Consider the following 27415-nt stretch of genomic DNA (forward strand, 5'->3'; position numbering starts at 1 on the left):
AAAATTATTAAAATATTAAAAAAACCTTAAATAATTTTGAAAATATTTTCAATATTATTATTTTAAAGAAATTAAAACTTTAATTTACACGATGCAAATTTCCATTTTTACTCTAAAAATGTGGAAGATACAACTATCGTCACTATAAAATGAAGTCATAAATCTAAAATTTAAGAAAAATTAATTATTGTACATATAAAAATAAAAATTAAGTTTTGTTCTTTACAATAAAAAATTAAATTAGTACTGCATTTATAATACTTTTGTATTTCCAAATTCAATTTTACTAATTTACTCTTCAGGTTGAGTTTCATCTTCGGGAACAGCATCAGCTTCTTGACCTTCATCGTCTTTTTCACTGTTATTACTATTATCCTCACTTTCCAATACCGAAATCAGTGAAATTGAGAAAAACATTCCAATAATGTCGAAGCACGATGCAATCAAGCTGATAATCATAAGAACAGCGAGACTATAATTAATTAATTCTTTTAAATTTTTACTACATCCGAACTGGAAAAAATATTAACAGAGATATGACCATGTTGTAATTATTGTATTTTATTATATATTAAAATATGCAATTTAAATAAAATTTAATTTATAAGTACATATATATATATATAATTATTCAATATACATATTTATTTGTAAACATAATTACTTCATCGTACCTCAAATAAATTGTTTTTATTACTGACTAAACATTCGGTGCCGTCCTTACAGCAACTATATGGTATATTTTGATCAACACTATATGTAGACCAATCAAATAATTCTTTTATTCCGCAACACATCAAATCAGTTTGCATCAAATCCCAAGCGTCGATTCCATCAGGTGTTAATTCTTCCATATTCCTTTGGAAATAATGATATCTCCATGATTCACCTAAATTCGATTCAAATGCGACAGCTGCTATTCCAATTATCACTTCAATGATAAAAAAAATTCCTAAAAGAACTGTAAACTAAAATAAAATTCTATTTTAATTTTCTTTCGACGAAAATTAATTGTAAATTTTAAAAGTTTAATATTTTTGGAAGAGAAGACAAAGAAATTTTTGGAATTTGTAAAATACCGCCTTCAAATGTTTTGGAGACTCTTTTCTAGCTGACCAATGTCCATAAATTCCAATTCCTATTGTCAATAAACCAATAACCATTGATAAAAGTTGTAAACTTAAAATGCCTTCATCAAAGAATACATGATATTTGTAAATGTTAGAAAATGTTATCACTGATGCGATCAAAATCATAAGACCAGACAACTGTTTAATATGCGTAACATATTAAGGTTAATCAAAAGAATTACTGATTAAATTTTAAAATTAATTGCAAATTTTTTTTTAACTACAAACCATTAAAACTCCACTATATATGAAAACTGTATACCGGAAAAGGTTTGCTGCACAGGATCTCATCTTATTTTTTTTTTTATTTTTTGTCTTTACCAAAAATATTAGTCAACTTTTTCTTGAAGCGATAAAAACGTCTGTATCGTGTCAACAATTGAACGAAACAAAAACCATATTTTCTTAATAAGGACTAAATTTCCATTGAACCGTTATAATATACATATATTTTTGTAAGTGTTAAAATTTTCGTTATATGTATATGTACACAATATATAATATTATATTACATAGGAATAATTTAATTTTTTATGTGACGATTAATGTACTCTTACCTATAATCTTTAGTTATAAACTACATAAATTCATACTATGTATTTAGTTTGAAATTATTAAATTTGTTCCAATTTTTTTATTTTTATATTTAACAGGGTGAAATACTTATCACATTACATTTATTATGGTGTGCCACCCTATGGTAAAACTAAAATGTAATTATTGCAAGAATATTAATATGTAAAAGTAATTTACATTTTCAATTTGAAAATGTAAAATAAACAAAGATTTTACGTCAAGGACTCGATTTCCTTGAAAAAAATCTTGATTTAATAATTTTTAAATAAAATTTATACAAACACATATTACAAAAAAATTAAACAAATTCACTCGTTACATAGTTAAATATGATCAAAAATGAAAAAGCTACCTTTAATCTAATCTTCCTTTAAAATGAGTCTATCAAACTAAAATTTCCCGTCGTATTTCTAAGCAATCAAAATATATAAATAAAACCGCATTTCTGGAAGATCTCATAACTCGAATAGAAACGTAGAGGAAGGATAATGCCAATCAGTTTTTGTTCGTCTTAAATGACACCTTTACGATGCATGAAAGCATTATAATAATGCATTCATTAACTACGGTCTTTATTCCACAATTCACTTTTTGAAATAATACCATGTACATATGATATGTAAATAATAAAATTTAAAAATTTCATAAAAACCCTGTTATATCAAAAATTTTATAACACTCTGCTCTATTTTTTTAATCGTTTTTTTCATCGCCACAACAAATCAAATACATATACTTACATAAATACTAAATATTTAAAGAAAATTTAAGTTAAAAAGGTCAAAAACCTATGAAAAACAAAATATGTACATACATACATTCTACATAAAAAAAACGCGCACACAATTTCATGACATTGCCAAAACCTCTCCAAGTACAAGCCTGGAAAATCTAGAAGCATATTTTGTTAAAATATGTATTTTGACTTTATGGTTAATAAGAAACGTAAGACCATTTTTATAAATTATAACGTTTTATTAGAAAAAAGAGTCATTTTAACTATAGAGATTTGATAAAAATCAAATGGAAAGGAGTTCGATTTCTAGCTCTAAAATCAAATTTTGTCATTATTGTATAAAGTGTTTGAGAAAATTTTCAAGAGTTTATTAAACTCTTTTCTGTTTGTAACACCGCAGAGGCAGTAAAATTATTATAATTACGAAACTAGAATTGGACACCCATTTTCACACTCTCACTTTGAAGCAAATTTTGCAAATAATTTTATTGCTTTCTATTAAAATATTATATTTTCTATATTAAGCTAACAAAGATTTTAAAGATTTTGGAAAATTTGAAATTTTTTAATAATTTTGCTAAACTTTTTATAAAAATTTTTGCCATATTTATTATTGTTTCACTTTGTGCTCTCTTAATGTCCAGACCTGTTGTTAAATTATTAATTGTTATGCATAATTAAGAATTTTATTTCCTGATTTATATAATATGCCATTAGGATAATAAAAGTAACGAATTGCAATTATGTGTATTATATTAAAAAATACTAAAATAAGAAAGAAAAGAAATGAGGTAAATCAACAGCATGCTCTCAAAAATAACTCTGATAAAATAGAAATTAAAAATAAACTTAAATTTTTCTTTTGAGAATATTGTTATAAATATTATTGATTTTTTTTCTATTTTTGGTTTACTTTTAATAGTCACAATTTTTAAACCATTTGAGGTTATTGGTCAACATAACTAATCATAATGTATAGTACGTAAAGGAGAATGTAGAAGGAAATTAGTGTAGGCAAAATTAGAACATGTATTAAGTTATAAAAACGAACAAATTAGCATGCGATAAAATTTAAATTAACAAAATCAAAAATTTTTAAATATATAAATTTTTTTATGCTTATTACCATTATATCATTATTGTTAAATTAAAACGAAGAAATTGATTTAAGAATAAGCCATATTCTCTTAGAGATTCATCACTCGGGAAGATGGGGTATTATCAATAAGGATTGAGTACAAAACTTCAACTAAACGGATTGATTTCATTTAATCTTATAGTATTATAAGATTAATTATTTATTATATAATTATAAAATTTTTTAAAACAAATTATGTTTCTTAAAACAAATGGACGATTAAAAAATAAATTCCTTGAGAAAGACCTTGATATTTTGTTTTTTTATTAGAAGAACAAACTTACAAGAAAAAAAAAAGGGAAATCCTACAATAATTGTATACGTAGATATTCTGAACACTATACAACCCCTAGTTCCTTATCAACTACTGGATCATAAGCATTATCGACCCAATTATAATATTTAATTACATAAACTAAAGAAATTCACACAACATCGTCCTTACAACAAGTAATGACTTACAACAACAATGCACTTATCGAACATGGTACATATTCATTTCAGTAGTAACACTATCAATGTAGAATTTGAAGATTTTATTGTTTTGATTTATCGACCTTGATATATATTAAAATCTAAGTTACAACTCCCCAATTGAATGTAAAAAATATCTGCATTATGTTTATAAGACCATTTGTTCTCTTTTTTTTTTTCTTTTATAAAACTAATTCGCTAATAATGGATTAACTGTAGGTTTTAAGTTGAAAATTCTCAATTGAGTTAATTGATTTATATATTACTCTCCCTCTGTCGAAACTGAAAATTTGCGTTATCACACAAGCTCAAGACTAGTAAATAAGTGAAATAAAATAATGTTTCTAAAAATCATGTTACTTTATTTAACCTTATATCTGTCTTAAAGTTCGATATAAAATGTTAAATTACATTATAAGTCATATTTTAATCTTAATTATATCAAATACTTATGATTTATTTTTAAATTTTATAAAATTAAAAAATAATATATATTCAACTTCAAAAATGTTAAATACGATTTATTTATGTATTTTTTTTTCCAATTTTCTTTCTAGACCCGAAGAATGAACTTTGGAAAAAACGTTATTTATATACTTTAATTAATTTTTTAACATTTAATTGAAATAAAAAGAAAATTTTTAAAAATTTTTAAAATAATCAAAACTTCAATATAATTTTTAATTTTCATCCTTCTTTCCAATTAGATCAATTATTAGACAAAATTAATTAGATAATTATAGTATAAACTATTCAATCAAGAATTTTAAAATATAACAATTTTTTTTAATAATTTAACGATGATATGTTAAAATACTTTCATAAAATATGTTATTACAAAAATATATTAATTATATTTGATTATATTAGGTTTAGGTACCATCAAAATTAATAATAAAAAAAATTAATATTCCTATATTTTTAGTATATAAAAAAAAAAAATTATCTCAAAATTTAATTATTTTAATTTACAATTTTTTTTTTTTTTGTATTTTAAGGTAGTGTTAATTTGAATTACTAATTCTTTTATAATAATGTTAAACTAATATACTTGTATATATAAGCATTAAACACATATTTTTTGCTTAAAAAGTCCTTTTATCCATTAGATTTTTAGTTGAATATTTTCTAATATATTTTTTTTTAGTTTTACATTTTTTTTTTTGAATTTTACATTTCACTTGTATTGTTATACCTCGAAATTGTATATTTCATATGTAATTCAATTATAATATTCAAATTTGTATTGACCGCGTTACGTCCAACTTATATTTATGCAATATAATTCATGCGTATTTTTAATGCAATTACATATATTAATATATATATAGTTTTAATTTTAAAATTATAAAAACTAGCTGAAATCATAATTAGTATGACTTATACTTTAGCACCAACAAATATACATTTTCTCTTTAACTTATTTTACTCATATTATATAATACATACTTCCACTATGCATATACGTTTTAATTTAGAAATTATATAAAATATGCCAGGTCCCACTTAAAATTCCTAATAATTCTTGGAGTTCGCTATTCTTTACTGTTCTAGATGGTTCTTTACTATTCTAGATATTATAAATATCTCCAATTTTTATTTAAAATTATTCATATTTTTTCATTTTTTTAAAAAAAATTAGATACGCTTCCTCGTATAATTACGAGATAAATATTTCTATTTTTAAATGAAAAAAAAATTAATATAACAGGAATTTTAATTTGAAATTTTCAATTATTTGCCTTATATAATTTATCTTAATATTTTCAATAACTTTTAAAATTTCCATACCGTATCGCATTTTTATCCAAAGCAAATGAGTATCATTTATATACGTTAGAGAGAAACAAAGCTGCAGTAAAAACTCACTTTTCTGCTTAAAAATGTATTATGTATGTAGAAAAATAAATGAAACTTATAAAAAGAAAATATTCTACTGAAAAACTTGTATAATCATAGAAAAATATAAAGTTATGTAGAACAAATGAAAAGTTTAAAAACCAATCTTAAAGATTATCGTATAAGCTCATAATGCCACCCTTAAGTGCAATTTTTGAATTTTTCATTTTTTCTATTTATCACTTGTTACAATTTTTTATTCTATGGTACAATTCAATTCCAATGAACACAGATCATAAGTTTTTATTCTACACTGTTGTTAGTGGAATCTGTGAGTGTTTTAGTGCAATTCACTAAGCTATATGTACCAGCATTTCATTAGCAGATATTACTCCAATATTCTTTTTTATCAATTATATCAAGGGTGATCAAACAATCGCACTAAAACGAGAATCGCGTACACGTTGATATTTATTTTTAGTGTTAAATAACATTACTTTTAACCCTGTATATTTCCTTTTTATACATAATTATTTTTTTACTTAACTTTCTTAATAACTTTCTCACAAATTTCGACAGATATTTCTATTTAAAAAAAAAATCCAAAAAAGTGTCTACATATATTGTTTTTTTTTTTAATATCCGTGTTTTTAAAATATTGTTAAATTTAATTTCAACGTTTTATATTTTTATTTTTTCATTCTTTTAATTTCCGTTTAATTGCAAAAATTCTTATATTCTACTATAGGTACTGAATATAGAAATATTATAAACGTTTATATAGTATGTACATAATTTTATATTAATATAAAAAATCCCCTACTTGCTAGTTCTATATTAATTATTTAATAATTTTATATCAATTAAATTTTGATTTAATAATCTTATATTCTGAATGATTTCGGTTTGAATTAGAAACGAAACTATAATAAAATTTTTATTATTTAACTCATGTTGTTTTGTGTATATTAAAAATAAACAATTAATATAATTTGTTTTGTAGAAGACTTTCAGGTGTATTGTACTTTCAGGTTTTTAAAAATTTTGAAAATTTTTATTCAAAATTTATTAAAATTGTTTTATTTATGATTGATTTATATTTTATAACTATTTTAATTACAGTTCAATTAGATTAAATTGTAAAAATGAAACTTTAAACAGTTAAGACAGTACTTCACAAACAAATTAGAAAAAAAGATATTTCGAATAAAAATTTTCATAAATTTTTAAATAAACATAAACAAATATTAACTAAATTTTTTTTATTAGATATCGTAAATGACCTATTTTTCTTGTTATTAATGTATGTGTACTAAATTTGTTACATATGTTTCTTCAGTTTTTAATCTAAAAAAAATGTAAAAAGAAAGTTAGTTATTTCAACATAGCATAAAAAAATAAGAAAAATTGTATTGTATTAAAAATTAAGTTATATTCGTTTTTTTTTTCTACCAATTTCGAATACTTGTTTCTTACTTTTTACTTAATCAGGTTTTACCTTCCTTTTGGCACAGTTATGATATATTGTTTTATAAAAATATTATATAAAAATTTTATTTTATACATTTGCAATTTTTTAATTCAATTAAGTTTGAATTTACATATTTCGTTTTCGTTATAATTCTGATGAACTTAATAAAAGTAATCAATACACTTTTTCAATTTCTCGAATTTTCAAAATTTCCTTTTTTTTTATATTTTATTTTATCTGAATTTTTTATCAAAGTTGCATACGATACCATTGAGAAAATGAGAATTATGTTCATCCTTTCAAAACTAATGATTATTTCTTCAATATAAAAAAAAAAAAAATAAATTATATCAAACTGAAAAATAATAAAATTATATTTAAATTAAGGAAAAAATAAAAGCAAAAATTTTGAAAATATACTTTTATTTTGTAAAATATTAAACCTAATATTTAAACGCTACAATATTAGTCAGTATAATCAAAATTTTGAACTAAAGCTTAATTTTCTTTAATTAATAAAAATAAAATTTTAAATTATAATTAAATGGCATATCAAAGGAAATGATTACAATAAAAAGTTTTATAACGTTTCTTTAATCCTAATAGATTAAAATCTGTGTCAATAATCTCCGAAATGAAAATAATTGTTTTTAACTATTACAAACAATCAAGACTTACTTAATCTTCATTTTAAAACTATACCTAGTATACTTTACATTAGATATATTCTATATATGTATGTGACTTTAAATTTCAAACTTTTATACGTTTTTATTTCAACTGAAGCTTTTTTTATATATGTATAACTACTTTTGCAAAAACTTTAAAAATATTTAAAATTAAATATGGTTATATTATGAATAATCATATTAAGATCTGTACTTGAATGTTCTACTTATGTATTTATCTGAGAACCGCCTATGCAAGCCACATTAAATATAAATATGTGTATTATATTATATTAACAATATAATTTATCGTACCATATAAATACAAAGTTAGTTGTACAAATGGGTTTTGCTTAATATAATATAAACTATTATATTATCTGTACAAAAAGTATTATGCTTATAAACGTAATAAATTATGTTTATAATTCACGGCTAAATTATATTTTCATGATGAAATATCGTGTATATATAATGTAAGAATGTATATAAAAATACTTACATATATAAATACGCAAATTGAATATATATATATATATATATACATATATATATATATTTATATATATATATATATTGTGTACACATATATGTAACATATAAATGTATACGTTTATATAATCTAAAATTACTTATTTAGTCTCAAATTAATTAACAATTTAAAGTTTAAAATCATATAATTACATACTATTGTTATTTATTAAATTGTAAATTTTACTGAAAGATTTATGAGTCTCTAAAAGTTGTATCGGTGTTGGTTTCTATTAATAATGGAGTTGTGGGATATCTTGTATGTTGCGAAATGCGTTCCATAACACAAGATGACGACAGTCTTGCTTCAGCATCATGATCCCAGCACTCCTCCATAGTATCGCATATTGCACTTAATCCCTAGAATATTTTTTTTTAGGTAATGGTATTATGAATCATCACAATTTATCCAAAAATTTTACTTACACTATGTGTTCTCCATACTTCACATATTCTGGGTCTTATTTTTTTCATAACAACATTTTCTTGCATTTCATTTAAGGTCGGATGAAGCCCCAACTATAAATTTATATTTTTGTATTAAATTGTTCAAAGATTTTAAAATGCATAAATAACATATTTCTCAGGCATTTACCTCAGTTTCAAATGGTAGTGTATATTCACTAACTAATCCATTATGAATATTACATCTAGATACCATTTCCCACAAAACTAAACCGCAAGCATAAACATCAATGCGCAAAAATGCATCTCTAGTAAAGTTAATTGCACCTTCCAAAACTTCCGGTGCCATATATCTTCGTGTCCCAACCTGACCGTGCGTATCGCCACACGGTTGTCCAGGTTGAAATATCATTGCTAATCCAAAGTCTGCTATGCAAGCGGTTAAATCAGATTTCAATAAAACATTTTTTGATTTAAAATCTCGGTGGGCGACTGCAGGTTTATAATTATCTGGATTTGTCGACGGTATTTCTTCATGCAAATGCATTAACCCTCTTGCCATTGTCTCTGCTATTTTACACAATTCAAACCAAGTAATTGTGTGAGCTTTCAAATAATCGCATAATGAGCCATAAGTATGATACGCTGTAATTAACCAATATTCTTGTGGTATCTTTTCGAAATGTTTTTCAGCAGCAATAAATTCCAGAATATTAGGGTGTCTCATTCTTGGAAGCTAAAAAATAAATCAAAATTTTAAATTTGATACTTAACCATACATAACAAAACATCCATTAATTATTGGTTTTACCTTAAATATTTCGAGTTCTGTATTGTAAGAATCTTTTTCTTGAGCGAAAAATATTTTCACTGCAACATCTTGATTTCTTAATCGGCCATGCCAAACTGAACCAAAACGACCTCTGGCTTTCATTTCAATCAAATGAATAGGTCTGGGTGCCAAATTAGGCGAAGAATTTGCTACATCTGGTTCAATCTAAAAACGTAACTTAAGCACACAAGATTTACATGAAAATTTAAAAACTTACCGTGGGGATTTCATTGAAAGCACCCTGTTTTTTTCGACGGTATAAACATAATCCGAAACAAAAAACTATTATAAGAGCGATCAAAATCAAAAATGCTATCAAGAAATATAAAATATTATTATCTCCAGCAGGCTCTTTGGGTGCTAAAATAAATATCGAAATTACTATCTTTATTCTAAATGATTGTAAAATTTGTCTTACAAGTACTAGGTGGAGTTGTTGGCGTTGGAATATATGTGTAATTTCTATTGCAAAACGATCCTTTACAACAGCAAAATATGATACCATTTGGTTTAATATTTCGCGCAATACATTCTGGTTGATTACATTCAGCGTTATCAGTAAAGCAACCCTTCATAGAAATATTTCCAGGAGCACCTTAAAAATAATTTTATCATTTAAATAAGGCCTCTTAAATACTTAAGAGAAAAAAAATTTTAAGGGAATTATATTTAACACATAATGCATATCAGAATAACATACATACGCACACATATACACATACATATATTATTACTATTAAAGAATTTTTTAATAAGTGCATACTGTAGTTTTCTCACCTAATTCGTCTAGGGACCACACAACGTAGCAACTAGAGGTAACATGAGGCTTTTCAGAATCATTTGGACACAACACTTCTTCAACATCACATTTATTTTCTTTAGTACAACGTTTGTGGTCATAAGACTCACATTTAATTTGCGTCTTACTAATCAAGAGACTTTGTGCTATTTCTACAAAAAAAAAATAAATTTTAAAAAGAATTATAAAAATTAAATTTATATTTAAACCTGTTAAAGCAGTTATTATGATAATTTCCTTTAATATAATTCTAATCATTTTCCTAAATGTCTAAAAAAAAGTTAAATTCTACCCACAAAAACAGAACGTCATTACTCCATTAAAAATATTTTGCGAACTTGCATTCGATAATTAGAAAATATTATTTATAACAAAACTTAATATGTATGTTTTTTTTTTCTAAAATTATACTTTTTTGCCAAATAGCAAGCATAAATTTGTGATTTTTGTCGAGTATAAATAAAAACAAATGTACATAAAATATTGCGCCTATTATTAATTTATATGTTTTAGTAAAGTTTTACATTTCATTTATTTACGTTTAAAATATCTTTAGGTTTAGGTATAAAAATCTTTTACAGTAAATGATTATATTAAAAGGTTAATTTAAAACTTTTATATTCTTTTCCTTTTATCCTTAATGGCGGACATCTTGGTAATAATATTTTAATTTTCTTTTCATTCCTTGACAGCTTTTTTACTTCAATTTTAAGAGTTGCCGTTTAACATATTTTTTCTATTTTTCGAAAACATCATATCCGACGCGATTAACAATTGGTCTAATGTAAAATTTGAAAATTATTAATATGCAGCTCACTTAATTATGTGATTCCATTCAAATAATCAATAGAGGTCTTGAATCATTTAGTAGTTTAGCGAAAGTAAGCTTTTGGCAATTATTGTTTTTTTTTTCGTCTTTATTCTTGCTAGTTTTTTCTATATTTTATGCATTTCGCAATATTTTTCTTTGTTTTTATTTTTGCAAATTTAGAAAACCCAGATGTTTGCCGAAATTGATTGACTTCGGCAATAATTGCGTTTTATTTTTTATGTTTTTATTATTTAAGTAGAAACATTTTTACAATTATTATATCAATTTTGGGTGTTAGCTTATAAGTTTGATTGATTTTATTTTATATTTTTAGTATAACTTTTTGTGTGGAATGAAGTGAAGAATAAAAAATTTAAGTGAATAAATTTATTTTAGTTATAATTAATACACATACATGTATGAAAAAAGAAAACTTTTTATTAAGTTTTAAGTAAAAATAAAGTGGAAGTGATAAATATCAAGTAAGTAAATGTTAATAGTAGTTACGAGTTTTCCAACACGTAAAAGACCGCATACAGAAGCTTGTTGTGAGGAAATGAGTAACAGATTCATTTTTTCTTCAAATAATCCTTTTTTCAAATCTTTTCTGCTCATCTACATAAAAATGCAATTCAATTCTGGAGAGAGGTTGTGAGAAATTTAAAAGATGTGCACTACACAAGCTCAATTTATGTGTGAACGTCCTTTGATTTTGTTTGACAGAAAAATCATATATTCACCCAATTCACATCAAGGAAAATTTATGAACAATACTTAGTATTTGTAGCTTACAAAAAATGTATTTCTGCTCTTTGTTCGTATATAGTCACTGTTTAGACAAAAATATTTTTACACAATTAAAAATTAAGCTAGCCGTTTCAGTTTTGCATAGTTTTAGTAAAATCAAAGTTTTTGATTGATTAAAAAGATTGTCTGAACGTCTATACATTGAGTGGAAACCCACCCTAAAATAAAAAACCCATATTCTTTATAGTTTGTATATGGAAAACTTTAAAATTTTTGGGAAACTAAGAACTAGGAATGAGACGCTTTCTGTTTTTGGAAGTTATTGCTTGTATTTCAAACTACATTTATGGTTCACTGACTTGCAAATCGATCCGATAAAATGATAGGTTTGACTTGAAAACGTACAACGGCAATTTCAAATCAAGCATTCGATCTGTAATATAAAAAAATGTAATACATGACAGCTTCAATGTTGTGTCAATTTGATTTTGACAGTTTTGGTAATCGTAATCGTGTTCATGATTTCGTGTTTAATATGTTATTCAGTTTTAAGTTTAAAGTATTACTACAAAAAATATTTTTAAAACAAAGTACATAAATGCTAAATATTTTTATTTGACTTAAAAAATTGAAAACATTATTACAACATAAAAAAAGAAATAAAAAATTAGTGCGAAATAAATGCGAATATAAATAAATCTAAGAATGAAGTCATTCGAATTATTTTTTTCTTATTATATGTTCACATTTTTAACACGTATGATCTCTTGTGTTGAGTTCACATTTGATTTGCCGGACAATGCTGAGGATTGTTTTTATGAAATGATACAAAAAAACACAACTGCATTTTTAGAGTTCCAGGTTTGATTGATTGAAAAATCAATGTAAATTTTACTTTCTAATGTTTGTACGTATTAGGTTTCAGCTGGGGCTCATTTAGATGTAGATGTTACTCTTACAGATCCCAAAGGAAAAGTCATATATGAACAACAGAGACAAACTTTCGATAGCCACCAATTTGTTGCTGAGGTGGGTTGAAAACTTTAAAAAACTAAATAGTCTTATTTCAATGATTTACGTGGCTATGAATCAGCTCTCTATTTTTGATTAAAATATTATATTAATTTATTAAGCGTTTAAGGTTGAAATTTCGATAAAAATTAATGAATATCAATAGAATTCATTCAAAGAAAACCAATTTCTTGAAAACGTTTCAAGCATTTTTAACATTATTATTTTTATATTTAAGATTACTGGAGTTTATAAGGCCTGCTTTAGCAATAAATTTTCATCGTTTTCACATAAATTAGTTTATGTTGATTTTCAAGTTGGAGAAGAACAGCCTTTACCTGGCATTGATGAACATGTAACGGTGTTAACACAATTGGAAACGTCATCTCAAAACATTCACAAAAGTCTTAATCAAATTCTTGACGCACAAACACATCACAGACTAAGAGAAGCTCAAGGTAAAATTTTAAAATATGTGTTGCAAGTTCTTCAAATTAAACAATCTTTTTAGGTCGTAAACGAGCTGAAGATTTAAATGAAAGAGTTTTAGTATGGGCGTTTGTAGAGACACTTGCAATTTTAGTTATAGCTATTACGCAAATTCTAGTACTTAAAAATTTCTTTTCGGACCGAAAACCAATAAATCCTACGCAGTTTCGCAAATTGTAAATTATTGTTATTCCTTTTCTTAAATTATTTATATTAAAATAAAAATAGTAAAATAATTCGCAAACATTTATTTTTTTTTAGGATAAACAATTATCAAGTGAATTAGTCGAATTTTTTAAGAATATATTTTTAAGCATGTCATAAATGGAGGGAAGATTGTTTTATTTCAGTATGTCTGGGATGCTTTAAAGTAAAAACACGAACTATTCTTTAGATTACATTTTTGTTTTAATTTGTTTCCTTTCTTGTTTGGTATTAAAACTATTGCCTATAAGTTAATGATGTATGTATTATATCCATTTATTCCTATTATCTTAATATTAATTAAAAGCCATTACATATTTCAAATTAAAATGAAATATTCAGTATGAAAGCTTTTTTGATTATTTAACTTGAATTGCATGTCGTTTATTTTAAAATATGTACAAATTACCTTCCAAAGAATAAAATAATTCAAAAAAACCGATTTTTATTTTTGAATACCCGCATAACTACGCACAGATACGAACCCTACCAATTCCGTTTTGAAAGTTCCAATTTTAAAATATGTATGTACATACACCTATAATATGAAACGATATTTCAATCCAATCTAAAAATTTTGACAAAAATAAAAATACACATTATATGTTAAGCTATTTTCTATAGAATAATATACATATTATAAAAAGGATATATAATTGTTTTAATAATTTTCATGTTAAGTTTTTATTTATGTTATATTTTTATATAATAACTTACAAAAAGATTTTTAACTTTCCAAATAATACCTAGAGCTAACAAAAAAAAGTATGCTTCTCAAAGAAAAGAAAAACAAACTTACCATTTATTTCACCGTTCACACATCTCCAAAAAAAAAATATACAAAAAAAAGAAAAATAAATTGGCGATGCCCGCTTTTTTAATTATGTATATCAAATTTTATAACTACATAGTCTATAATTACTTTTTATAACTCAATAGCATTTAAAAAAGAAACGTATATATTATGTTTCTGATGAGTTACTTTAAAATGGAAGTGACTTCGAAATCAGTTAGGACTTTATAATCCTGGTTGCAACTTTATAAAATTTTTATTATCTCAACTTATTTTTGAACTTAATTTTTAAAATGCATAATGATATGTCTAATCATGAGTTATTTACATTAAAATATTTCAATAAAATTATTTTACTAAAATTTTAGAATAAACCGATATTATTACATATCGAGTTTGAGAAATAAAACTTTACAAAAGTTCTTGAGTTCATTCGCTATTTTCAATTATTATTTGTTGAAACGTTAAAATTATTAATCATTAATATTTACAAAAATAACTTGCGGCTACATTATTAATCATTTTATATTAAATATATTTTAAATTTGAATGAATACAAAAATTATTTTGGGATGCTAATGGATGTCTTTAGGAAGTAAATTATTAGAAAATAATATTTAATATTTGTACCAATATTAATTTTGAACAATAAATTTTTTTAAGGTTTTCAACAATATATTTTTTTCATACAAATTTCAATTATGGAACATCGATGTTATTTCAGAACTTATCTAAATTAAGGGCGATACAGAATCGAAATAATTTTCTAACATTAAATATTAAAAATTCATTCTGAAAACCAAAACGTTTTCAAATAATTTGCTGTTTGTTAAAACGTAAACTTCATTTATAGAGATTTTTTATTGTTTTTTGTAATTTAATAATAATTTAATTATATTTACTTTTATATATTTTATATTACAATTTTGACAGTTTTTTCTTATAAGAAGATACAATTATGTATATATATATATATATTGGTATTATACGAATTTATTTATGTATGTATAAATAAATATACACATTTATATATATATAATTAAACTACTATTTCATTTATAAAGATAAAAATATAATATGTTTACAGGCATAAATTATAAATCCATGTACATATTATATATATATACATATGTAAATACATATATATATATAATAGCATATAAATATACAATATGCATTCATAATAATATAACATAGTTAACCATATAAACATAAAACAATATGACGTATACAGTATAGGTACGTATATTTATATATATTTATATATATATATATATATATATATATATATATATGTGTATATATATTTGAGATATCCTTAGGAAAAATTATACATATATGGGTATTACAGTAATAACTAAAAAAAATATTTAACCTTAAAACGATAATTTTTGCCAAACAAGTTTTTTTCATTATTCTTTAGTTCTGAGTGCTTAAATTTTATTTTTATATGATACTAATATAGGATTATTAAGTTAAGCCGTTTATTTTGAATTTATTTCTTTGAAATTTCATTTTCTAATTTTTCGTTTGTTTTTTAATTGAATGGACTATTATAAATTGCAAAATAAATATATCTGCTTTACTCAGTTAAATTCATAACCCTTCTTTTAATGGAAAACTAAAAATAAACTATTTCCGTTAATTGTATTGTTTAGAACGAAATTTTTATGGCGTTTTTAAAATTTTTAAATTTTATATTTTGTTTTTATTTTTAAATAATTTGGTATAAACACAAAAATTAAAATGTGTTAAGTGATAAAACAAGGGAAGAATATTATTCTATTTTGAAAATTGAATTTTCTTGATTTTAGGCAAAACAAAAAATATTTTAATGTTTTTTAATTCATTTATTTTAATGTTTGAAAAAAAAAATCTAGCAATTTTTATTTATCCTATTTGTTATTATTCCGCTATGTTTTATATATTTCTTTTTTTTTATTTTTTTGTTAATTTTTTTAATTTGATATTCTATTTTTTAAAAAATTACTTTATGTTATTTTGTTTCTTTTCTATATTTTATTTATTAACTTATTTATTTATGTTTTTCGTGTATGTTCCAAATAATCGAAATTTTTAAACTTAAAAAGTTTCCTTTTTTAAAAAACGTTTGCTCTTTGTTTAGGTAAATTTGTTTTTATTTTCTTTTTTTTTTAATTTTATTTAATTTCTTTTTTGAACAGATGGTTATAAATTGTTCTCATCTAAAAATTAATTTTCTTCCCTTTTCCTAAAAAAGAAACAAAAAGAAAAAATATTAAAATTTTATTAAATTAAGATTAGGAATTGTTGAGTTTGATGTTGGTAAAATAAACTGGTTTTATAATATCACTAAAAATAACATGTAATTTTTTGAATTACATGTGGACTTTGAGAGGTTTTTTTCTTTATAATAAAAATATGAATTATAATAAAAGATAAGAAACTCAAAAACAAGTTAAAATATTCTTTTATTTCTATCCTTAATTAGAATTCAGTGATATTGGGAAAATTCAAATTGAATTTGCTTTTTTTTTTGCAATTTGCATAGCACCACGAAATTGATTCTTATCAGAAAAGGGCAACTGCAGTAGTTACATAAAATATTATGTACCCAATTTACTAACAAAGGTTTTTGTATTAACTTGATCTTTTATATGTAAATTTATAAAAAGCTTTTTTCTTTTCAAACTTATTCAAATTAGTTTTGTCGATAATTTTTTTACTTACTTTTCTGAGCATTTTATTGATGAATTATGTATATTAACTTGTCCATTCACAATTGGCGAAAAATATGGATGTGCCATGGCTTCCCTGGCCGTTAGTCTTTCACGGTGATCATAACGTAAAAGTTTGTCCAAGAAATCTAATGCCTCTGGTGACACTAAATGTTGATTATCTGAATGAACGAAGCGTTCCCATCTTTTACGTGAATGTCTTTGTAATATATCGTGGAATCTTGGATCAAGTTCAATATTGAATGCATCTAAATAGGCGTATAGTTCTTCAGTGCCCAGCACTTTAGCTATGCGTACCAACTGATCATAATTATCATGACCATGAAAGAAAGGTTCTTTACGGAATATCATTGAGGCAAGCATACAACCTAATGACCACATATCCAATGAATAATCATACATTTGATAATCAACCAACAATTCTGGTCCTTTAAAATATCTGGATGCAACACGTACATTATACTCTTGACCAGGGTGATAAAATTCAGCTAAACCCCAATCAATTAAACGTAATTTACGGTTTTCATGATCAATCATAACATTATGAGGTTTTACATCACGGTGCATTATACCCATACTGTGACAATAATCCAATGCTTTTAATAGCTCAAATAAGTAATATCGTATTTCAATATCAGTTAATGTTTGATACAACTGTTTGAAATCCGTATTATTCACATGTTCAAATATCAAAGCTGGGGTTCTAGATACTGGATCTTTAACAACTGCTAACAATGTAATTATGTTAGTCCCTCCACGTAAATTTTCCAAAATTTTTATTTCACGTTTAATTTTCTTCTTTTTGACTGGTTTTAAAATTTTAACTACGCATTTCTCGTTATTTGTTATGTTAATTGCCTCAAACACTTCACTATATTTTCCCCGGCCTAGCTTTCTTACTAACTGATAATCATCTTGATTTGCCCAATCTACAACATAATTTTCATAGTCCCAATACTCATCAGGCTTATGTGAATTAACATCAGCATAAACACGAGCGGTACTTGGAGTTACCATTTTAAAATTTTTATTTTCAAATTGCTCGGAATTGCCAACAATTGGTTCTTGATGTTCTTGTCCACAGTTATTATTGTTTATGTAATTTCTATTACTTGATCTAAATTCTAAAACTAAAAAAAATATAACCTAAATTGTATATATGAATTATAAATCTTACATGATATTAACCTCAATTGCTCCTTGCCCAGTATAAAACTAACAAGTTGAGATTTTTTTGAGGTGTAAAGTAATTTTTCTGAGTGCTTATGGCTGACGACGTTTGTCCAAAAGTTTTTTTTGACGTTTGTGTAGTTATGAATAAAAATCTTGTAATCATAGAAGACATAAGTCCGTGAAAAATTCGACAAACTTTGTATTGTAGATAGTTTTTTTGATGTACTTTTGATATTAATATTAAAAAAAAAATGATGAAAGTTATGTTGCTGGAGGTTCGTCCGCCTTGCCACAAACCTCAGACTATTTGTCGGCCACACTTCAAAAAAAATTTTTTTTTTAATTTAACCATTATGTTTTGTCTTTTTCACACATATACCTTTATAAATTATGCTATTTCTATCTCACTCAACCGGAGACTTGAAAAATTTCTTTTCACGTTCAACACAGTTTCTGCAATCAATAATTTAATTTTTTAGAGGACTTAGAACTTAACTAAACAAAATTCCTCGAAATAAATTATTTAAGTTAACAATATTTTATTTAAAACCTGTAGGGTGTTTTAACAAGTTCCTCGTGCCCGTTTTTCAATAATTTTTTGGAAGAAGCCAGGTTATAGAACAACCAAGATGGAGGGCGACATAGTCGGCTAAAAAATCCCAATTAACTTCACCATCATTATACCAAATTAGAAACTGACAGTTGGTATAAAAAGTGACACTCAAATATAAAAGTTTGTTCATATATATAATGTTATTGCAAATCTGTACGTATGAAATTTTTTGAAATTTTAATTTCAAGTTATCTACGATATTGAAAGCATTATTTTGTAAGGTAAATTATCTAAGTTGAGAAAATCACCCAAAACTAAGAACTTTCACGTGACTCTAATTAAAAAATTACTCAGCTAAATTTTATTTCAAGACAAATAATTGATTTTTCATTCCGTTCATTCCCAAAGTTGAGTAAGGCGCTCTTAATGATATATAAAATAACAAAAGCAAGTTCCACATCAAGACTTCGCTAAAGTCATTAGTTAATAAATAATAAAAATATTAATAAATAATAAGCCACATAAAGACATTAGTTAATAAGGAATTTATTAAAATATAATAAGCCCGCAGCTAGTTTTAAAATAACACAATTTAAAAAACTGAATTATATTTTGACAACGTCAAAATGTATGTTTAAATTAATTCCACAAAAAATTGAATACATAATAATTCTTGGTGAAAAATACGCTCGCCAAACAAAGCGTTATTTTTTACTATGATAACAGAGCTAAAATATATTACAGTTTCGTGAAAATAACTATACAGACGTATAGTTGTAGAATCGAGTATAAATTTTTTTAGGTATGAAAAATTTATACGAATTTCCCTGATTGTAAATATTCTGTTATAAAATACGACATTCAAAAATCAGGTTTTCTGGAATAGAAAAAAAGTATTTTTATTTTTATAAATTCATTATTTTTTTGTTTCTTCTGCTCATGTGTCATATTATCTTTCTTTTTATTACCTCTTTAAAAAAAATCATACTTGAAAACAATACTTGGTTATTTATTATACATACATATTTCATTTACGTTCAATTTTAAAAAAAATAAAACGAATAAAAACTCAAACAATATATCATATCGATATTTTTTACTGTGAGTCTTAACTCTGAACGAAAGATGTAAAAACTATTTAATCCTTTATCTTTTGTTTCACAAATGCACATTTCTACACCTAACTGCGACCCAAGTACTTTTCCTTGGTACATGACAGCAGTAATTGCAAACTTTTTTCCGATAATTGTCGTCTTCACATCTTCATTTTAAATACAATCCTTAATCCTTAATTTTTTAAGCTTATATATTAGTTTCAACTCTTGAGACATAAAATTAGCGTTCCTTTTACGAACGCTTTTACTTTAAAGGTTGCCTATGTAAACACTCCGTTCAAATAGAAAGGTCCATAATTGCGTCGTTTATTCCACATACTAGAAATTGTAGTACAAAAAATTTTGAGAATTTCATAAAACTTCATGCAATTAAGCATTCAAACAGTTTTGTGATATTTTACAAACCCATTGCAATTTTTATTCGATTTGAATTAAATTCCTTATGTTGCTAAAATATGTCAGTAATTTCCATATACCTATTGTATTAATAAATTGGTCAAAGAATTAGAAATTCCAATAGAAAGATAAGATATTGTGTTGCATAGTAACTGCTCTTTCATCAGGCAAAGCATTGTTAAACTCGTAACAGGGGCGTATTTTTTTTCTTATCTGAGCTTCACCTTCATTATGAAAAATGTATGTGTAATATGAGGGACTGTCTCATATGTAAGACCATCTAAAGTTAAAAAATTTTTATTTTATGTACTTATAAATTAGGGAAATATTTTAAAACATTTTATTTATTTGAAATATCTATAGTATCTGTACATGTATTATAGATATTTCAAATAAATCAAGTTTAGACAAAATTCAATTATTTTTAAATATATTTCATAAAATTAAATTTAATATATTATCCAAATATTATGTTTTACTGCCCTTAAAAATATATATTTTATTTCGTAATAATTTTTGATTTTTAGTGTTTTGTCAGGTTTATATAAGGGAGAGTCTGGACTCTTATAACACTGTGTTTCAAACAATTGAGCTCTCAGATAACATGGCGGCGTTTGGAGCTGTGAATTTGCACTGGCAAAAACAAAAATAGCGGACTTTCTGAGGCAATTATATTTTTGAAAAAACATTTCAAACATTTATGTATAAACGAGGTTGGTCAGACACCAATACTATTGTAATGTATAGGTCTATCAATTGACGGAAGAGTTTCCGAACATAGCTCTGCTTTAGTTTCAACAGCTTTGAATCTGCAATGGATATATAATCTATAATGAATTTTTTCAACTCGATTTTTTTTTTTAATTTTTTCAGGTCGAGGCATGTCTAAATGGCATGAAGAAATTTTGAATCCTTCATTTATGAAATACAGACATGTTTTAAGACTTTACCGATGATATGAGTTTTAACAAAGCTCTTCCCTGTTATCAGAATCTCAGATCAGTAGACCACTAAAATATTAAAGAACTTGCTGAGTACAAATTTTGTGAACAAGTTGCAGAAACGATTTCCCTAAATAAATTTTCAAAGCCCTTCAGATACTATTGACGACTTTCAATAGTAACAAAGGCTTTGAAAAAGCGATTCCGGATTTTGAAAAAAATCGGTGCCAGAAGATACCTGTTGTTTCTTAAACTTGGAAATTGTTATTTTCAAAATAAATTAATTCTTAATATACATATATTTTAAATTTTTAATAAGTTCATAGATATGTAAGCAATAGCAAATTGCCAGAGACAAATTAAATTATTTTAGAATTACATATGTATGTATGTATGTATGTACATGTTTTATAGATCATTTTCTTGAGCCCATATTGCAATCTCTAAAACTTTCGCAATTTCCTCCACCGAGTCCGATAGCTGTGGCTTTCAAGTTTTGCAATGCTGTAAATACATAATCATTGAATATTTAATTTTTACAATATGTATACCATAAATTATACAGTTACGCATACATACATATGTACATACAGCTAACTTCAAAATTAGCAAAAGTGAGTAAAACACATACATATGTACACTTTGATTTAGAAATAATATTTAATAACACAAGTTTTTTTGGCATTGTAGCGAAAACGTTGTATCGATTATATTAGGTTGTCTGGCATAAATTTCTAAATACTTTATACAACTTGAAAAAACTTTATAAACTTTTTGTATGCAAAGATTCTGGTATTATCTTTTTGAATAAAAATGAGAGTAAATGATGAAATTCTCATTTTCTCAATGTTTGAAGTTTTTTTTTAAATGTGGTGTTTCAACAAAATTTTAAAATATTAAAGCTGTCAAAAACATATTTTTCAAAAAAAAATTCTTCATCAACAATATTTTTTTTCAAAATATTTTAATTAAAAATAAAATAAACAAAATGGATTCGTAAATGGTTTTTTCTAATTTTCACACTTTTGTTATACAAAATCAAAATTTTCTGTTTTTCGCAAAACCAAAAAATATTTGTTTATGTTTGATAAATATTTGAAAATTTGACGTTTATCACCTAATTATAAAGTTTTTCAAAGTTTTTTCAACTTTTGCTTTTGGTTTATTTTTTTTTAAATGAGATTTTTTTTGTGAAACATTACGTCATTGTTTTGTCTATTTAAAGTTTTTCCAACCTTTATACCAGATAGACCTATTATGTTCTATTAGTGGAAAAGAGCTGTTTTATAATTTTTGACAACAAAATACTTATTAAAAGTAGCTTGTTATTTTGAATGTTGGTGTTGAATTGAAAAACCTAAAATAACAAAAAGCACAAATTTAGAACTTTTTTGATAATCTAATGTGCCGTTACAGCTAAAAGTCGCATATCAAATACATGCAAATAAAATTTTTGTCTGTTCACTGTATGTCATATGAATTCAGCGAGCAAAGCTTAGCGCTTACCAAGACCTTTGGTGTTAATTAACCAGCTTAAAGCCAAACTTAAAAAAATTAATCATTAAAATAGTAAAAAAATTATTGAATTTTAAATGTGTTAACAAATGGTTTATGTACAATGATACATACCTCCAAATAGGTACCCAAATTTTTTGTTCATCTTTTTGTTGTCTTGCAAATAAATTATTTTCACACAGGATTCTTTGGAGACATTTGCCGTTATCATATTTTGAACTTACAAAACCATCAATTGACAACAGAATTCTTTTAGAAAGTTCATTAACCTAAATTAAATAATATTTAGCTTAACAAAAACAATTATTTGAAATAAATTATTTTTCTCACTTTTTGTATTCTGTCTATTTGAATTGATCGCTTTTTACGTCGTATTTCTTCAACTCCATCATCAACATTTTCCATTGAGGCTTCCATAGGTGTCATCATCATCATATTGCTACTGTAATTGTAAGGATTTGTAGACTGTAATATAAAATATACATATGTATATTTATATACAAATTAATGTTTTATTCAATTAAATTATAACAAATTATTATAATATATTGTATATACATAATGTGGGGGCCCAAAACCGCACTGTCACCTCCTAGTGGTGGGCCCCGGTAATGGCGGAGGATAAAGGGGTGATTGAAACGATCAAAGTTACGTTCGTGTCGTGGTCATGTCTCGCGGCGAGCCTCTTGCTTTGTGAGTTTCAGCCCTATATCTATACGTCAGCTGACGACAGGCGTCCCAAGTCAAGGTGGAACAGCATATGCCGATGACTGCGTGGCTAAGGGGGAGCTTAGTCGTTAGTATGCGGACTCTGGATACCAGGCGCCCTCCAGTTTAAATGAGCCTTCCCATGGTATGCCGGGCTCTGCCATGGGTGACTTTACTTTCCCGCGCTACTCGTGGGACAAGAAATGGAACATAACAACAACAACAACAAGACAAATAATAACAGTGACAACAACAACAACGACACTAAGGACAACATACAACCACTTAGTGCTCAAGGGTCTTCGGAACCAGAGCTTCTCTTAACTGACGCAGAGGAGGAACTCCTTCTCACGCCAGTGGAGGAAAAGGCGGCGCCTCCGATGGAGACGGATAATCAGGATCCTCTTGGACCTATTATCCAAAAAACTGAGGAGGACCTGAAAAGGTTGGACATCAGGGGAAAAAAACAATATTTCTCTGGTGCATCCAAGCGGCGTATCGCGGCTTATATCAGGGATGGCATGTCCCCAGAGGAAGCTCGCAGATACGAGAAAGAAAGGCTGGAAAAGCTGAAGGCCTGCGGATCGGTTGTTGTGGCCGACCATCCCCAAAAGAGGGAAAGGTCGGAAAGCAACACCCCTGATGCAGGGCCCTCAAAGAAGAGGTCGATGAAGGGCAATGTTAAGGAAAAGGTCCCTGGGAACATTCCTCAACAAAACCCGAAAATGACTTCTTATCGGGATGCAGTAGCACAGGTCAAGGTGGCCATCACTCATAGACTGCATCCAGAGGAAAGGCTATCCGAAGTCCAGATGGGGAAAATCAAAGTAGCCATCATGGATGAAATGGATAGGGTTGTGGACTCTCATCCACAATTCACTGCAGCGTTGCAAAGGGACGGATGGATATCCGTAACATGCAACAATCAAAACACCAGGGAGTGGATAACCAGTGTCTGCAGGAAAATAAAGCCTTGGGACGGTTGCGATGTCGTGGTACTGGATGGCGACAGCATGCCCAAACAGCATGTCTGCGTCACCTACGTACCAAAGGACGAGACAACCGTCAGTCTCTCCAGGGACAAATTTCTAAGTAGGATAGGGAAGCAAAATCCCAGCCTCAAGATAGGTTCCTGGAGGGTGCTGAGGATGGATAAGGAAAAGGACGGGGGCTGCTCCATCACCTTTTCCGTGGATGATTCCGGATTGGAAGATCTACGGAAAGCGGAGTTCCGACTTTTCCTGAATTTCTTCCGTGTTACCGTTCGGGTTAAAGGAAGAAAATCCTCTCAAGGTGCTGGCGGCAGGGCAGGACAAAATAAAAAACCAGTGCCCACCGCAACAACGACGAGCACTTCAGGCCAACCAAAAGAGCCAAAACTCATTGGAAAGTCTGAAGTCGCTCCGAAAATGGCGGCAAGGGAAACGGAAGGACCATCGACCAGCACGCCAAATACAAGCGTCCCGGGGGAACCAAAAGGGCTCAAGCCCATTGGGAAGCCCGGAAACGCTTCGGTATTTGCTGTTGGAGGGGCTAGCGTGGCACCTGGGGCGGCAAAAGAGGCTGTGGCAGGGCAGGCGCCCACCAAGATGAGTAAAAAGGCGACAATGGGAGGTAAGGCTCATGTAAAGCCTTTGTCTAAAGGGCCAAAGCCCATAGACAAGAGCCGGAGGAAATAATATGGCTGTGAGGTGCATCCAAATAAATCTACAGCATGCTAGGGCATCTACTGATGTTCTGGCTCATAGATTTATGAAGGATCACCTCGATATCGCCCTTATCCAAGAGCCTTACATAGTGAAGGATCAGGTTAAGGGCCTAACAGGTGAGCTATTGTATGATAATACAATTGGGGGCAGGCCTAGGGCTTGCATCTTGTTTAGTAAAAAGCTAACGTATTTTCCCATTCCAGATTACTGTTCTAAGGATCAGGTAGCTGCGTTGGTGAAGGTGAAGTCCTGCGGGGGCTGGACAGAGTTCATTGTGTGCTCATCCTACCTCCCGGGGGACTGTGCCCACCCGGACGAGCAACTGAAGGATCTAGTGGACTTTTGTGGAAGGAGGGGCTTCCAACTTATAATAGGAAGTGATGCCAATGCCCACCACACCGTCTGGGGAAGCAGCAATATAAACAAAAGAGGTGAGTGCCTACTTGAATTTATATATAGCAATAAATTAATGATTATGAATGAAGGCAATAGGCCGACATTCATAAATGCAATTAGGGAAGAGGTCCTTGACATCACCCTTTGCACTGAATTTATCGGCAGTAGGGTTGGTGGATGGCATGTCTCAAATGAGACATCCATGTCCGATCATAGGCAGATTAGGTTTGATATCATGGTCTCCGGAGGCCTGGCAGAAGAAATTTATCGGGTGCCCCAATCCACAGATTGGAGTCAATTCGAAACGCTCCTCATGGATGGGATTAGATCCGTTCCTGCTTCTGTCAGAACGGTGATGGATATCGAACTGGCCAGCGAGGCCCTGACGGCGGCTATTACTAATGCCTATCACGGGAGCTGCCGTGCTAAGCCGAGGCGGAGCAATAGGAAGTGCCCGTGGTGGAATGAGGAGCTTTCAAGGCTTAGACTAAAGACCAGGAAGCTATTCAATAAGGCCAAAGCGTCAGGTTCGTGGGAAGAGTATAAGGACTCACTCACAAAATACAATAAGGAAATTAGGAAAGCGAAGAGAATCTCGTGGAGGGCGTTCTGCAAGGGCATTGATGAACTCCCCAGCAGTGCGCGTCTTCACAGGGTGCTTTCCAAAAAGTATGCTAGCAGGTTGGGCCTAATGGAACGTCCTGATGGCTCCATGACTGAGAACGGAAGGCAGACGTTGGAGCTTATGGCGTCAACGCACTTTCCTGACTCGGAGATTCTTCGGAATCACTCAAATGCAGTCATCGAACCGGGGGCACCCTGGCCCAGGAGGGATGACTGGCAACGATCCCGTCTAGTCTTCACGATGGGCAGGATTAGATGGGCTGTTTTCTCTTTCAGGCCCTTCAAATCTCCAGGTGATGACGGGATATATCCTGCATTTTTGCAGAGGGGTTTCCAACATATCGCTAGAGCACTGTTGGGAATTTTTCGCGCCAGCTATGCGTGGGGTTACATCCCTCAGGCATGGAGGGTGGCTAAAGTGACGTATATTCCGAAGGTGGGTAAGCGATCAAGCAACCACCCAAGGTCTTTCCGTCCAATCAGCCTTACTTCTTTTCTATTGAAAGCAATGGAAAAAGTGATTGATAGATTTATACGGGACGGTGCACTGGGAAGCAATCCCTTGCATGAATCTCAATACGCCTATCAGTCGGGAAGGTCCACTGTACTCGCTCTGCAGAGTCTGGTGGGGGTCCTTGAAAACTCACTGGAGGTGCGGGAGGTAGCAGTTGGCTGCTTCCTTGATATAGAGGGAGCTTTTGACAACACCCCATATCATGTCATCTGTGAGTCGTTGCACAAACGAGGGATTGATGCGACGACTAGCAGATGGGTCAATCGGATGCTACAGGATAGGATTATTAAGTCCACCATAGCTGACGATATACTCTTCATCTCCGCTGCAAAAGGATGTCCGCAGGGCGGGGTTCTTTCGCCCCTCCTGTGGTCCATTGTAGTGGATGATCTAATAGCTG

General features: G+C 27.9%; 4 protein-coding genes across 8 annotated transcripts; 1 reads left to right on the plus strand and 3 right to left on the minus strand.

Moving 5' to 3' along the window:
- Positions 1 to 291: 291 nt before the first annotated feature.
- LOC129614475 (tetraspanin-9-like) lies at positions 292 to 1421 on the minus strand. Its single transcript, XM_055529078.1, has 4 exons — positions 1359 to 1421; positions 1052 to 1268; positions 675 to 931; positions 292 to 513 (listed from the first exon to the last, which is right to left on the minus strand). Exons 1-4 carry the CDS (start codon positions 1419 to 1421, stop codon positions 292 to 294), a joined length of 759 nt encoding a protein of 252 aa, XP_055385053.1.
- Positions 1422 to 7894: 6473 nt separating this feature from the next.
- Positions 7895 to 11240, minus strand: LOC129614499 (activin receptor type-2B). Its single transcript, XM_055529133.1, has 8 exons — positions 10809 to 11240; positions 10578 to 10751; positions 10219 to 10395; positions 10018 to 10160; positions 9780 to 9965; positions 9159 to 9704; positions 8990 to 9082; positions 7895 to 8923 (listed from the first exon to the last, which is right to left on the minus strand). Exons 1-8 carry the CDS (start codon positions 10855 to 10857, stop codon positions 8759 to 8761), a joined length of 1533 nt encoding a protein of 510 aa, XP_055385108.1. The 5' UTR covers positions 10858 to 11240; the 3' UTR covers positions 7895 to 8758.
- A 1448-nt stretch (positions 11241 to 12688) lies between these two features.
- LOC129614508 (transmembrane emp24 domain-containing protein 7) lies at positions 12689 to 14355 on the plus strand. The gene is made up of 5 exons (XM_055529153.1): positions 12689 to 13018; positions 13076 to 13186; positions 13407 to 13626; positions 13680 to 13833; positions 13919 to 14355. The coding sequence occupies exons 1-5, from the start codon at positions 12863 to 12865 to the stop codon at positions 13941 to 13943; spliced, it is 666 nt and encodes a 221-aa protein (XP_055385128.1). The 5' UTR covers positions 12689 to 12862; the 3' UTR covers positions 13944 to 14355.
- Positions 14356 to 14505: 150 nt separating this feature from the next.
- On the minus strand, positions 14506 to 19206 carry LOC129614507 (casein kinase II subunit alpha). Of its 5 annotated transcripts, XM_055529148.1 has the most exons (5): positions 19095 to 19206; positions 18924 to 18997; positions 18549 to 18863; positions 17364 to 18501; positions 14506 to 16884 (listed from the first exon to the last, which is right to left on the minus strand). In XM_055529148.1, exons 4-5 carry the CDS (start codon positions 18386 to 18388, stop codon positions 16866 to 16868), a joined length of 1044 nt encoding a protein of 347 aa, XP_055385123.1. In that variant the 5' UTR covers positions 18389 to 18501; positions 18549 to 18863; positions 18924 to 18997; positions 19095 to 19206; the 3' UTR covers positions 14506 to 16865. The 5 variants fall into 5 exon arrangements, with proteins under 5 accessions (XP_055385123.1, XP_055385126.1, XP_055385121.1 ...); XM_055529151.1 differs by having other exon boundaries at positions 17364 to 18495; positions 18560 to 18863; positions 18924 to 19186; XM_055529146.1 differs by having other exon boundaries at positions 18560 to 18863; positions 18924 to 19186.
- Positions 19207 to 27415: the final 8209 nt, after the last annotated feature.

The sequence above is a fragment of the Condylostylus longicornis genome, unplaced genomic scaffold (genome assembly GCF_029603195.1).
Source record: "Condylostylus longicornis isolate FDR11 unplaced genomic scaffold, ASM2960319v2 ptg000110l, whole genome shotgun sequence".
NCBI lineage: Eukaryota > Metazoa > Arthropoda > Insecta > Diptera > Dolichopodidae > Condylostylus > Condylostylus longicornis.